We start from the raw sequence: 15,517 nt of genomic DNA on the forward strand, positions 1-15,517 counted from the left end.
GTATAAAGTAAGCACACTTCTGACCATCAACATTTAAACATTAAATTATCCAGGTATCCATAACAAAGTTCCTGAGAATCCTACCCTTTGGGGAAGTTGTTGCACTCAAGAGCTGGCTTAACCCCAATGCAGAAAGCTCCTAAATATTTAGTAAAGAATGCAATGGATATTGAAAAGACACCACAGGGGGGAGGGGGAGTCTTTATTGCAGTAAATAAAAATATTATGTCTATCAAGGTAGAAATTTATGTTAATTGTGAAGCTGTCTGAAAGTGAGTAACAGGCCTAGGTGAACTCAAATTATTGGATTTTTTACTGGGCACCCAATTCTGCTCTGGCAGTTGTAGAATCACTAAAAGAAAGTCTATGCTCACTATGCTCAGGAGTACAAAAGTACCTAAGTCACACAAATTGGAGGTAACTTTAACCTACTGATTGTAGACTATGACATTTATGGATTCATTACAGGTGGCAAGGACAGATGGTCTTGTGAAGCAGTTTTGAATAAATGTTACGCAAACTGCCTCGAGAAGGCAGTTTGACAAGCCACATACAAAGATTATATTTTAAACACTGTGGCTACAAACAGGCCTGACCCTATCAACAGTGTCAGTATAGAGACAGGAATTAGTAATCATGATGTTGTCATAGCAATGATTACTAAAGTTAATAAACCCATGAACAAGGCTAGGAGAATATTTTTGCAAGAAAGAGCAGATAAGTAGTTGTTATCATCCTGATTAGACAATGAATGGAACATTTAGTTCCACTATGGTGGACACAGAGGAAATATGGACAAAGTTTAAACTGATTATGAGTAGTGGAATGGGGAAGGATGTGTAGAGGATGTGGATTAAAGACAAAAAGTACCCACAATGGTTTAATAACAAAATTCAGGAAATGCTGAGGATACAAAGACTGTGGCACTCATTGCTAAAAAAAAAGCATATATGCAAATGTCATCAATCAGGAGTTAGTAGAAATTCATTCACCTATAAAAAAGATTGGTATGTGAAACATACAACAACTTTCTTGCTGAGAACTCAAGAAAATTCTGGTCCTATGTTGAATCACTGTGTGGGCTAAAGATTTCTACTGAGTCACTAATTGGCCAGTCTGGTGTGGCAATAGAAAACAGTAAAAGGAAAGCTGAAGCTTTGAGTTACATGTTTAAGAAATCATTCTTGCAGGAGGATCATGCAAACATACCATTGTTTGACTGTCATGGAGGCCCTCATATAGATGACAAAGTAATAGGTATCTCTGGCATAGAGAAGTGGATGAAAGGGTTGAAAACAAATAAGATACCAAGTCTGGATGGAATCTTGATTAGGTTTTACAGAGAGTCCTCTGTGGCATTTATGGGGAGCCAGGTGGCACAGTGGTTAGCTGCTAAAATTTGCAATGTTTCATCCAGGTCATAATGAATCCTAACACCACAGACAGCCAATAATACTCAGTTTGAATTAACAGCGCTACTGGTTTCACAGCTTTCAGCCACATCTTCAGGCACAAAATACTTATTTAAGAATTGAAAGATAATTATAGACTGTATTGCAAATCAGTGCTGTTACATAAAGATTATTGGAAGACTTATACTCACCAACATTATTGCATTAATCCATCATAGGTGAACCTAGTATTCTTAGTCAAGGTATTGCCATTCAGAGAAAACTGTCAATACTTAAAAAAAACTAGGCAAACAAAGGCTATTTGGGAAGATGATCCATGTAACATCCTCTAACAATGTTTCCAGGAAGATTGAAACAATATATTGGCCATTAATGCATGCGCAAGTGTCGACAAGGAAAAGAAATGGTCCTGAATGCTAAAACCAGTTTTGAAGATATAGCTCAGATGTAGTTAATGGTGGAAATAGTGCAAAGTCATAGGTTCAAAATAGAATAAACTAGGCAGGTCACTTTCTTACCGTGCTGGCTGCGGTGGTCTAGCGGTTCTAGGCGCTCAGTCCGGAACCGCGCGACTCCTACGGTCGCAGGTTCGAATCCTGCCTCGGGCATGGATGTGTGTGTTGTCCTTAGGTTAGTTAGGTTTAAGTAGTTCTAAGTTCTAGGGGACTACTGACCACAGATGTTAAGTCCCATAGTGCTCAGAGCCATTTGAACCAAGCCTTTCTTACCGTCTCAAACCAGACATTGAAGGTGCAGCTTGCAAGAGTAGACCCTGCCTTCACTGTCCACCAGGAAACACTGACTGCTCACATAAATAACTATCGTGTGGATGCTGTGTTACACTATACTCATGACTAAGAGCACTGGGTCACTCCCTTACAATACAGTTAATTGCACAAGCAATCAGTGTTTACCAAAATATTGTGAAGTTTCAAGTCCAACTGACTATTCAGTGTGTTCTCTATGCTACCGATTTAAATCTAAAAATTTCCACTTCCTCCACTAGATTCAAAAACTAGCCTTTTTCTTATCTGTGGAGAATCGCAAGATTTTCAGTAAGACTGTTGCACTATATCCCCCTTTCCATATGTGCAAGGTTACTGCAGAAATGAATTGTTTTAAATTAAGATGTTCCTCGAACCTTTTACTGAAGGATCTACAAGTTTTCTCTATATATTTTGGAGCAGTCATTGTATTTGACACACTAAACACCTGATGTGTTATATTTAAAGTGCCATAATATTGCTACACAGTGTCCACATTACAGTTGTTATTTACATGGGCAGTAAGTTTTTCCTGGTGGACAGAGAAGGCCAAGCCTGCTCTTGCAACCTGCATCTTCTGTGTCTGGTATGAGGTGGTAAGAAAGCGGCTTGCCTCGTTTATTCTACTTTGTACCCACGGCCTTGCACTGTTTCCACCATTAACTATGTTTGAGCTATATCTTCAAAATTGGATTTAGCCTTCAGTTCCATTTCTTTTCCTGATAGATACTTCCACATGCAATGAATGGCCAGAATATCAGTTTGATCTACCCAGAAACATTAGCAGAGGACATTATATGGCTACCTTCCCAAGTAGCCTTCATTCCTCAATTTTATTAAATACTGACAATATTCTCTAAATGGCAATGCCTTGACTAGGAATGTTAGGTTTACTACAACAGATTAACGTAATAATGTTTGTGACAATAAGTCTTCAAATAGTCTTTATATATTAGCACAAAATTCCAGTACAGTTTATAATTATATTTCTTATTCTTAAGTATGTAAGTTGCACCTGAAAATGTAGCTCAAAGCTGTGAAACTGATAGTTTGGTCAATTAAAACCATGTTTTGCTAAGTTTCATTCATCACGACCTTCAGCAGCTGCGGTTACTCTGCTTATAAGATTGTTTGTTTCATCCAGGGCAGCCCACAGTGGTATTGAAGACGATATGGTTGACCCTGTATCAGTTGCACAAAACTTTAACACCCTGAACCATACCCCTTGCTCAAAAATGAATGGATTTCCTGTTCCAAACAGCTTAAATTAACAGAAATATTCTACAGTTCTCAGGACATTGTCTGAATTTACTTTCCTCATAGTGCACTTATAATTACAATTAAACACCTGGCACAAAACCCACTGAATCTCCATGACTTTTGCAGTCAAAAACAAGAAAACATCTCCCCTGACCATACTGCACATTAACAAAACTGCAACCCTGTAATCTTCTCCAGGGATGGCAGTTGGTGAGATTGCTCTGTCACTGAAATGCAGAAGTGAGAGACATTTCTGACATCATCTATTGAGGCCAGGAATGATTGACCTCTACTGTGGTAGGAATAAAGTGGAGCAGTTAGTGGATGCCTGGTAGCCTTTTGACATGTTGTCATGAAAACATGACTGCTAAGATATTCATTTATTATTCATGAACTATAACAATCATGACAATACTTGGAGAAGTAAACGGCCTCAGAATGTAAGATGTACATGGCCTATGAGGAGGTACAGCCTTAAGCAGACAGCCTGACAGCTTGCAGCATTGTGTGACGGGTGAGTGATGACGTTGCGTGGCCAGTGAGTGATTATGGCAGCAATTCTGCATGGATGAAGGCAGTGGTTTGCAATGCAAACTAAGGACAGCCTGGCAGCACAGGACATGGTGAACAGAATCATGCTGTTGGCGCAGAGTGGAAGAGATGGCTCATGGCACCAGCAGTGTCTGCTCGTGTGGGCAGAGGCTGACAGGAAGGAGTTTTGCACGTAGGTCCCAGCTGAATAGTTGCACAGACCCAGATTCGAATGGCAAACTTCTAGGGTAGGAGGCTGGCAGTGACTGAGGTAGGCACAAAGCTGGAGGGTGCTAAGTCCACAGCATTGAACTCAGTACAAGCATCAGAGCTACAGCTGGTAGCAACAGAGTCCAGAGGTGGATGCTGCTCTATCCATGTAGACTTGTATGACTCATGGACTGTTGAAGATCCCACCCACAGAGTTGGTGGCTTCTAGATTTCAGTACCTCTGTCTGAAAATAATTAGTATTTATATGGGCTTGGCCTGTCCTTGTTTGGCTAAAGCATCGGTTTCTATCACATAACCCATAATAGGAACATGGCTCAGAAGTGAAGCAGTCAGGTCACCTACACCACAGCAGCTCTGATTTTCTGACTCTGGTCCCTTTGCTGTGCTCGGCCATGCAGGCAGCCCATGACGTTACTTCATGGAGCTGGCTGAAACTGACCCACTTCCACGGTCTCTTACATTACTGGTGGAAGGTGTCTCAATTTTACTCAGTTGTGTCCAATAAATTGTTTGAGGTGCAACAAAACAAATGCTGTGCTGTGATACATGTCCATATTGATGGAACAACAAGTGGAAAGTGAATAACATCTTTTCAGTTGCTTGATGTGAGTTTTGTGGGTTGTAAAGGGAGCTGGAAGTGTTTGTTATGTGGGTTAGTTTTTACAAAGTGAGAGATGTTTGTAAAAAAAATCTACACTGGCTGCACAATGAACTGTATTTGACATTGGCTTGGATACTGAAGACAGTGATGTAGTGTGTCAAGCCACTAGCCTTCACCAAGAGTAGGACATCAATCAGTATACACATCTTTCTGTAGGAAAAGAGTAGGACATCAATCAGTATACACATCTTTCTGTAGGAAAAGAGTAGGACATCAATCAGTATACACATCTTTCTGTAGGAAAGCAGCTTGTGAGGAGATCCTGCAATCTCTGGGCAGCTTAACGGAATGAAACTGATAAGCAGAAAACCAGACCCATGCTTGACCACTGCTGAGTCTTGCTGTTAGGCTTGGGACATCAACTTTACAATGACTGCTGTGTGTTTAGTCTACAAGCCATTACATTTCACACTAATGCATGATGCTCTTTACAGAGAGCACTAGACTCACATCCTGGAGGAACTGTGTTCAAATCCCTGTCTAGCTCTCCAGATAAGGTTCTTCATCAATTTCTGAAATCAGGTTATATGATTGTTGGGAAAGTTTCTTTGAAAAAGACTCTATCCTCTCACATTCTTACCTAACCAAAGCATGTGATTCATCTCTAATGAATCCACCATAAATACAGTGTAAACATTGATCATCCTTTGAAAATATTTCAGAAATTTATTAGAGGTAAGTCAGAGTTATGAGAAGTGTGAACAATGTGGGGGAAATCTCGCAGTGGCATCCAGAATCAGACCAATTGTGTGATTGGATTGAAGAGTTCCTAGATAACAGAATGCAGCATGTCATTCTCAATGGAGAGAAGTCTTCTGAAGTAAGAGTGATTTCAGGTGTGCCACAGGGGAGTGTAGTAGGACCATTACTACTCACAATATACATAAGTGACCTTGCGGATAACATCGGAAGTTGACTGAGGCTTTTTGCGGATGATGCTGTAGTATATTGAGAGGTTGTAACAATGGAAAATTGTACTGAAATGCAGGAGGATCTGCAACAAATTGATGCTTGGTGCAGGGAATGGCAATTTAATCTCAATGTAGACAAGTGTAATGTGCTGCGAATACATAGAAAGAAAGATCCTTTATCATTTAGCTACAACATAGCAGAAATTGGAAGCAGTCAATTCCATAAATTATCTGGGAGTAGGCATTAGGAATGATTTAAAATGGAATGACCATATACAATTAATCATTGGTAAAGCGATACCAGACTGAGATTCGTTGGAAGAATCCTAAGGAAATGTGGTCCGAAAACAAAGGAAGTAGGTTACAGTACACTTTTTTGTCCACTGCTTGAATGCTGCTCACCGGCGTGGGATCCATACCAGATAGGGTTGATAGAAGAGATACAGAAGATCCAATGGAGAGCAGCACACTTCATTACAGGATCATTTAGTAATCACGAAAGTGTTACGGAGATGATAGATAAACTCCAGTGGGAGACTCTGCAAGAGAGATGCTCAGTAGCTCGGTACGGGCTTTTGTTGAAGTTTCGAGAACATACCTCCACCGAGGAGTCAAGCAGTATATTGCTCCCTCCTACATATATCTCGCAAAGAGACCATGAGGATAAAATCAGAGAGATTAGAGCCCACACAGAGGCATACCATGAACGATATGAGACTGCAATAGACTGGAAAACCAATAGAGGTACTCAAGGTACCCTCCGCCACACACCATCAGGTGGCTCGCGGAGTATGGATGTAGATGTAGATGTAGATGTAGAATGGTAGAGTATTAAAAGGTATCAGTGCTAATAGTATATGGTCAGGTAAGGTCACTTTATTTGAGGGAAGTACAGTATTCTCTACTATCTTGTCCATGCTCTGGAGAATGAGAAATAGTACAAAGTATTTCAAAGCCTTCTGGCTACAGTAATAAGGGGATTGGGGTGATTGCTTTATGTTAAGAACAGCAAATGAATTAATTTTTGTGCACAATGCATAGGTCTTTTGATAGGACAATGTATTCTGAAACATCAAAAGATAAAAAAAGTGTTACAGAAGATTAAGGGTTTTTGCAAATAATGATCTTGTTCATCTAATGTGTCAGAAGTGACATTCAATTAACCGTTGGCACAGTACTCTGCATGCAGGTTTTATCAGATTTTATCTAAGATCATTTGATGGGCCCTCCTAACCCTTCCCCTCACCCTCTGCCCATCTTTTTATCTGTGTAGAGAAAGAAAGAATGTTTGTGCAGATTGCACATGATTTATGTCATGGCACTCTGTTTGCAGGAACTCGCCAGCTTGTGGAAGAGAAAGAGCACTCACATGTCATCCCTATAGGCCAGTGGGCAGGGATGTGGCTGAAACTCTTGGCAGAAGGAGGCCTGGAGGTAGGACGTGAGGGAGCAGAGCAGCCACTATTTGCTTGGAAGCCGAAAAAAGTTCCAGCTGCCAATTTCTTTCCAGAGCGGGTTTCGTATGCGAGTCTTGCTGGGCACACCATAGGTGTGGTCTTCCCATGTGAAGGTGACCACCATCTATTACAATAGCTTCTTAGCTTGATTTTGACCACTTATTGGGTACTGTCAGTTGTAAATTGCTTTTATCTGTTTTTTATCATTTGTTTTGTGTGTGTGTGTCAAATATGCCCTTCCCTAACCAATATTTTTTTATTTATTTACCATGGTATCCTTTGATAGCCGGCGGAGTGGCTGTGCAGTTCTAGGCACTACAGTCTGGAGCCGGGCAACCGCTACGGTCGCAGGTTCAAATCCTGCCTTGGGCATGGATGTGTGTGATGTCCTTAGGTTAGTTAGGTTTAATTAGTTCTAAGTTCTAGGCGACTGCTGACCTCAGAAGTTAAGTCGCATAGTGCTCAGAGCCATTTGAACCATCCTTTGATATCAAAAGACTCAACAAGGCTAGCAGATTGTTGGTGTGTTAAGTAGCAATTTAGCCATTTAAATATACTCAGGTGAATTACACATCAACCTGTGAAATGAATTATGAGTTGGCGTACTTTGCAAATGGATTGTTTATTGAAACTGTCAGAGAAAATCAGACAGTGTTAAAGGCTGTTATCAGTTATGTTACATAACAATAGACCCAACTGAATACCTAAAAGCCTGCAACAAATTTGGGATTAGTGGGAGTAATACATTTAAACCAAAAATAATGTTTAAACCATCAAGCCTGTAGTTTAGACCAGTTACAGGTGCAGGCTAATGCAGATAAAGGAGGGATAGCTTCACAGTATAGGTGATATAGACAGATGCCTAGGGCACCAAAATTTGGGAGATGCAAAATTTTGGGCAGGAGTGCTGAAAGGTACAACAAATTAAATCATCTGATTGTTTAAGTTAGTGACTTTGCTGTCCACCATAAAAGCACCGGCCATGAATGGCCCCACTCAACAAACTGTAAAGTAATGTCCAATAACAGCAGCCTATGGCATCAGTACTATCTTGCCATTGTAATAATGGGTAGACCTCCATTCCGTCCCACACTATGGTCATTGTAACAACACTATGTTTTGAAATCACTCTGCCTTAATACACTACATGTCATTTTCCTAGCATTCTGGGCTAGTGTGGTGGACAGTGTTCTGTGTTCCTGATTGTTAAGTCCTCAGTACTGCATTACTTTATGAATACCATATCTGTCTAGTTTTATAGTTTAATGTTTTAAGTTCCATAGTGAAACAAAATTGTTAAGGCTTTTGTGGCCACTTGTTGACAAACTACCTATTTGCTTGTGTCTTGGGTTCTTTGGCCATTGTTCATCTGATAATATTAGTGACGTTTTGCCAACACGAGTGGCTGGCATTGTCAAAGCTTCACCCTCCATTGCCGGTAGTGAACTGGAGCCGAGCTCGTGACCGCAGACTATATGTACCTGGTGCTCCAACGTCCGAGGGCCTCTCCGCAGTCATTTCCAGTGCAGTTCTCCTCTTGCTACCTGCGATGTTCATTCGCTGCAGTACAGGAAGTCGGGATCCATTTACCTTAAGGCTTTCCTCTTTCGTGTTGAAGCTGTTCCTGTGTTTGTGTGTTTCTACAGCTTCTATAAACTAGCAAGTCTGATAGTGCTTCTCTACATCCAGAACTTCCACGTTGGTGATTTTTATTAAATGCTCGGTCTCACTCAGCGCGTGCTCTGCCATGGCCAATTTCTCCATAAGCAATTTCGCTTATGTTCTTTGATCCTGGTGTTGATTGATCATCCAGTCATTCTGACATAAACTTTTCCACATGTGCATGGTAAGAGGTATATTCCCGACATTGCAAGTGGGTTCCTTTTATCCTTTGCCAATCTAAGACATTCTTTGATCTTCCTCGTCGGTTTGAAAATTATCTTTACACCACGTTTGTGCAATATACTGCCAGTTCTGTCCATCACTCTAGGAATGTATGGCAGAAAGGGCGTACCCACCACTTCTTTTCCTGATTTCTTACTTCGTCGAGTCTTTTGCTCTGTTACACTTCTAATATAATTTGTAGAGTACCCATTGCTCCTCAGAATACTTTTCAGATGTTGCATTTTGTGTTTGAGGTGCTGGGGCCCACATATTCATCCTGCTCACATTATGAGCTTATGAATCATGCCTCTTTTCTGGTTTGGGTGGTGGTTTGATAGTTTGTGCAAGTATCTGTCCATGTGTGTTGTTTTTCAGTACACGCTATGTCCCAGGTTTTCGCCGTCCCTTGTGACCAGCACATCTAGAAATGGTAGTTTTTTGTCCTTTTGTCCTTTGAACAGCCTCCACACCAACATAAAATTTACCATGGAAGTAGGAAATGACATAAAACTACCATTTCTAGATGTGCTAGTCCCAAGGGATGGCAAAAACCTGGGACATAGTGTATACCGAAAACCGACACATGCAGACTGATACCTGCACAAACTATCAAACCATCACCTGAGCAAGCTAAGAGGCATGATTCATACACTCATAACATGAGCAGGACAAATATGTGAGCTGCAGCACCTCAAACATGAAATGCAAAATCTGGAAAGTTTTCTGAGGAGCAATGGGTACTCCATAAATTATATTAGAAGTGTAACAGAACCAAACACTCGACGAAGTAAGAAATCAGGAAAAGAAATGGCGGGTATGGCCTTTCTGCCATAGATTTCCAGAGTGATGAACAGAATTGGCTGTATATTGCACAAACATGGCATAAAGATGATTTTCAAACCGGTGAGGAAGATAAAAGAAACTCTTAGATTGGCAAAGGATAAAAGGGACCCACTTGCAATGTCGGGAATATACCGCTTACCATGCACATGTGGAAAAGTTTATGTCAGAATGACTGGACGATCAGTCAACACCAGGATCAAAGAGCATAAGCCACATTGCAGGTTGGGGCAGGTGGAGAAATTGGCTGTGGCAGAGCATGTGCTGAGTGAGACCGACCATGTAATAAAATTCACTGATGTGGAAGTTCTGGCTGTAGAGAAGCACTATCAGACTCAATTGTTTAGAGAAGCTGTAGAAATACACAAACACAGGATCAGCTTCAACAAGAAAGAGGACAGCCTTAATGTAAACGGATCCCGGCTTCCCGTATCGCAGTGAACGACCGTCACAGGTAGCAAGAGGAGAACCGCACTGGAAATGACCGCGGAGAAGTCCTCGGACGTTGACATGCCAGGTACATATAGTCTGCAGCCGTGATCTTGGCTGCAGTCCACCATCAGCAATGGAGAGTGAAGCTTTGACAATGCCAGCCACTTGTGCTGGCGAAACGTCACTAAAATTATCAGATGAACATCGGCCGGAGAACCTGAGACAAAAGCAAATAGGCTGTTTTTCATAGTGAACTTCGAGAAATTTCTGTCATTAATTTTCTTTCATCTTGAAGCCTTGAAAAATATATACAGTGTATTTTCATTTGTCCAAGATGGCTGCCGAGTGAGATCATAGATATTTTCTTTGTCCCCTAAAAGAATTTATTTACAAGGAAATAGTGTCAAATTTAAATTTTCTTTGTTTTGTATACTTGCTGTAGTGTGTGTTCTTGTCATACAACTAAATATTAGCGTCCCAGCAGAGACTGTTCTTGAAAAAACTTGCTCTTTAGCTGAAGTCCAGATAATCGCAATATAACCCAAAATTTTGCGTGACATAAACACAAAAAATTCTATTCAAGTTTTCTTGATAGTGTAAAGTTCATTTAAAAAAGACAGCTACTAGTTCCATCAGTGTCTATTGTCACAATAAAAGTGTAATTAAACACTTCTAAATCGTATTTAACTAACACATTTTGGACTGTTTACTAGTTAGACAGATGCAATCTAGGCTTAAATTTTCTGAGTTATAAACATTTTGAATCTTGACCAAACACACCCAATAATGTAAATTCTCTAAAAGCAAAGTAAATACAAATTCTTTCTTCTGTCATTGTATCTTTAAATCAGTACAAAAATAACAAGCACCTCACATAAGACCTTGGTGTCATTTTTTGCTTACACGCAGCCAATCTCGCATCCTTGACAAATTTAAAACATTCCTTAAACTTAATTATTCTTTCAAAACTGACCATGAGTGAGAAATGTAGGAGCTGTTATAGGGTAGTGAGTAGAGAGATTTGTTACCAATCTTGTAGGAAATATTTCACTGGAGGTGGAGGGGGGGTGCAGTGGGGAGAATGTTGAGAGAACAGAACAGGCTCTGTAGGAGCTGTTATAGGGTAGTGAGTAGAGAGATTTGTTGCCAATTCTGTAGGAAATATTTCACTGGAGAGGGGGGGGGGGATGCAGTGGGGAGAATGTTGAGAGAACAGAACAGGCTCTCTCCTGGAACTGCAAAGTATGCAGTAGGAACATTTTGATTGGGGAACAGGAAAGGAAAATCTGTGCCCTTCAGGCACAGTTGGAGGAAGCAAGTATGGAACTCACAAGGATCAAGGGAGATAGGGGGGAGGAGGGTGGTCGGGAGCTGGCAGCTGCTAGGAGGATAGGAAGAAAGAGAATGTGATCTGACAGTTTTATGATCAACACCAAAAACAGGTATCTACCATTGCCAGAGTTAAGTGGAGAAGAGCCTCAGGTAGAACGAGGAGCAGGATATGTGCACCACACTTCAACCGAGGCCAAGAAGCCTAGGAATGTACAAAGTCTTAGGAAGAAGAAAGTGCTGCTGCTAGGTAGTAGCCATGGACGAGGTGTAGGCTCTCAGTTACAGGAAAGTTTAGGGGCAGCGTACCAGGCCACCAGTATCTTCAAGCCAAATGCTGGGCTAAGTCATGTGATAGAGGACCTAGGATCTTTATGTGAGGACTTTACAAAAGAGGACCATGTAGTGATAGAGGGTGGGGCAGGAAACAGTTCGAATAGGGATGGGGCATATGACATAGGTGATGACCTGGACAAGATAGCTTCCCTGACTCATAACATCAACATACACTTTGTTGAGCTGTTCCAGCGTCATAATCGACCATACCTTGATGGGGCTGTGAGGCAAATCAATGTGGGGTTAGGGATGGCTCTGAGGACAGTCAACTTTGCTCATGTTCCTCTGGTGCCCGTCAGGACTGTCAACAGATGGGGTTTCACTAGGCATGGCCTACACCTAAACAGGACTGGGAAGGGAAGATTGGTATAGCTGATTCATGAAAGTATAGGGGGTGGATCTCAGACCATGCATGGTCAAATACCTGTTGTCGTGGGTAGGAAAAGTAGGTCTTTTTTAGGATGAATCCAGACAACAGGTTCCCCTGCCTAAAGAGTATCTCCAGCAGTTTAAAAAATACTGAAACACTCACTCACAAGACAGATTTTAACTCTTCAAATACCACACATACCAGGTGTCACAAAGAAAAACAAACCATCGGAAAGAGTAGCATGGGGCATTTCACAGACTTAACAATCCTCCATCAAAACATGCAATCAATAAAAAATAAAATACATCTATTAGAAGTTGAGCTCCATTCTTTGAACTGCACAGTAGTTTGTATTACTGAGCATGGGTGTAAGGCACAGAAATCCAACATGTAGTATTATCATTGTATGAAAGGGCAAACTCTTACTGCAGAACTACTTCAAGGGGTGGAGGATCATGCATTTATATCAGAAAAGGAACACAGTTCAAATCAAGACATGACCTCAGTACAGTAAGTGAAGACAAACATCTTGAAATACATGTGATGTTTAAAGCTTTCCCGGCATTCTGATTGTTCCATAAAAACACAGGAGAACTGCCAGATATCAGTAATGTCCTGCCACGATATTTTGGCACAGAGTCTTCTGGCCATCTTCAGGTGAGTGCCATTGTAGTAGTACTGGCGATTACGCGCTGAGCTCCACTATTTAAATCCATACTGAGGTGACACTGTGCAGGCGCTGCTCAGCGTGCGCGTTCATAACGCCTCCATGGGCTGCGCCTCGCACCCTTCACTGTGAAAGCCTGGCGTATCGGTATCAGGTCGACTTACATCTTTATGCAGATAACAATGTTGACTATGAAGTTTCTCTATAACAGGATTCCAAGCAGAGTTTATCTGATAACCGTTATCTCGATTGATGAGAGCCTCGTTGTCAGACACTCTTATTTCCACAGATTCATTGATAATCGAGCTCCAAAAGTTTGATGTATGGGCCAAAATTTTTGTGTCATTGTAATTCATGGAATGGTCTGTGGAAATACAATGTTCGGCGATTGCAGACTTGGTGGGTTGGAGAAGGCGAGTGTGCCATTGGTGTTCCACAATTCGTTCCTGCACAGTTCGTGTCATTTGCCCTATATATGATTTGCCGCATTCACAAGGAATTTTGTAAACACCTGGTTTACGCAGGCCCAGGTCGTCTTTAATGGATTCCACCAGTGATGAAATTTTGGAAGGAGGGCGAAAGATGACTCTCACTTGATACTTTCTCAATATTCTGCCTATCTGTGAAGAAATATTCCCAATAAATGGTAGATAAACAGTCGACCTGAAGGCCTCTTCCTCTTCCTTGTTCTGTCGTTTGTAGGTCTTCATCACTCTGTTCACTTGCCTAGGTGAAAAGCCATTCTTCAAAAATACTTTTTGCAGGTGTTCCAGTTCCGCTTGAAGACTGTCGGCGTCAGAGATAGTATGGGCACAGTGGATCATGGTTTTGAGAACGCCCATTGTTTGTGCTGGATGGTGGCAACCAGTAGCTTGTAGATACAGGTCTGTATGAGTGGGCTTTCTGTACACTGAGTGACCAAGTGTGCCATCAGTCTTCCGTCGCACCAAGACGTCTAAAAATGGCAGACAACCATCTTTCTCTATCTCCATGGTAAACTTTATGTTTTCATGTATGTAGTTCATATGACATAAAAATTCTTGGAGATGGTCCAGACCATGAGGCCACACTATAAAAGTGTCGTCAACATACCGCCAAAATACTGTCAGTTTAAAAGTGGCAGAGTCAAGTGCTCTCTCCTCAAAATCCTCCATAAAAAGATTGGCCACCAGGGGAGACAAAGGACTCCCCATGGTGACACCATCAGATTGTTTGTAAAATTCGTTGTTAAATATAAAATATGTAGAGGAGAGAGTGTGCCCAAACAATGTTGTAATGTCTGCACCAAACATATTGCCAACGAGGTGTAGTGAGTCCACCAGAGGCACCTTTGTGAACAGTGTAACCACATCAAGACTGACCAATAAGTCATTACTTTGCATTTGTAGTGACTGAAGTCGACTGATAAAATCACCAGAATTCTTTATGTGATGTGCACACTTGCCTATCATTTGCTCAAACCAATTCTTGTGTCTGTATATGTGCGGATGGATGTGTGTGTGTGTGTGTGTGTGAGTGTATACCTGTCCCTTTTTCCCCCTAAGGTAAGTCTTTCCGCTCCCGGGATTGGAATGACTCCTTACCCTCTCCCTTAAAACCCACATCCTTTCGTCTTTCCCTCTCCTTCCCTCTTTCCTGATGAAGCAACCCTGGGTTGCGAAAGCTTGAAATTTTTGTGTGTGTTTGTGTGTTTTTTATTGTCTCCTATCAAGATACCAACGCTTTCGTTTGGTAAGTAACAGCATCTTTATTTTTAGATATATTTTTCCCACGTGGAATGTTTCCCTCTATTATATTCATATTATTAATTTGAAATTATAAAGTGATACATAGTGTTAACGTGATAGTATAGCATGGTCTTAGCACACTGTCATGAGACAAAAATGAGTTTAATATTCTAGTCCTGTGATGCAGGATGTAACGGTATTAAGCTCATAAGAACTGATCTTTTCACTGGATGAGAAAGTACTTAGAGGACACATAGGCTAATACTACACTGTTGTGCAGGATTTTCACAACAAGTAACGATATCATAGTGATGTGAAAGCATGTGTATTGTCTGATTATTTCTGCCATCAAAAATAACTCTACAAATTTGAGGTGCATGGACATCAACAACCCCACTTCAACTTGGTAAAGCGGATTTTTTTAAACTGGGGATGCTATGTTGGCGGAAATTGCAGTTAGAACTATATGTTCAAGTTTTGCCTGCTTGTCTCACAGTGTCTGCAGCCAGCAGCCAACCAGAAGCCAAGGTTTAGCCTTGTGTGACCAGCGGGTACAAAGAAAGATTCTGTCGGCTCTTGCCTGCAGCTTTGGGGCAATTCCCAGTGGCAGCCTTCGCGGTACCCTCTGGATGGATGAATAATGAACTAGCCAGTATGCTGGTAGAGTGGTGACAGAAAAATGTGCTCGTATTGGCAAGGGGGAT

At 41.3% G+C, this 15,517-nt stretch overlaps 1 protein-coding gene across 1 annotated transcript in view; it reads left to right on the plus strand.

The window, feature by feature from the left end:
• LOC124620192 overlaps nucleotides 1–15,517 on the plus strand; it is a 429,599-nt gene that overhangs the window by 225,570 nt on the left and 188,512 nt on the right. Inside the window, exon 16 of the mRNA XM_047146861.1 lies at nucleotides 7,116–7,341. Coding sequence (XP_047002817.1) covers nucleotides 7,116–7,341 — 226 coding nt within the window. The remainder of the gene's footprint in view (nucleotides 1–7,115; nucleotides 7,342–15,517) is intronic.

The sequence above is a fragment of the Schistocerca americana genome, chromosome 6, assembly GCF_021461395.2.
Source record: "Schistocerca americana isolate TAMUIC-IGC-003095 chromosome 6, iqSchAmer2.1, whole genome shotgun sequence".
NCBI lineage: Eukaryota > Metazoa > Arthropoda > Insecta > Orthoptera > Acrididae > Schistocerca > Schistocerca americana.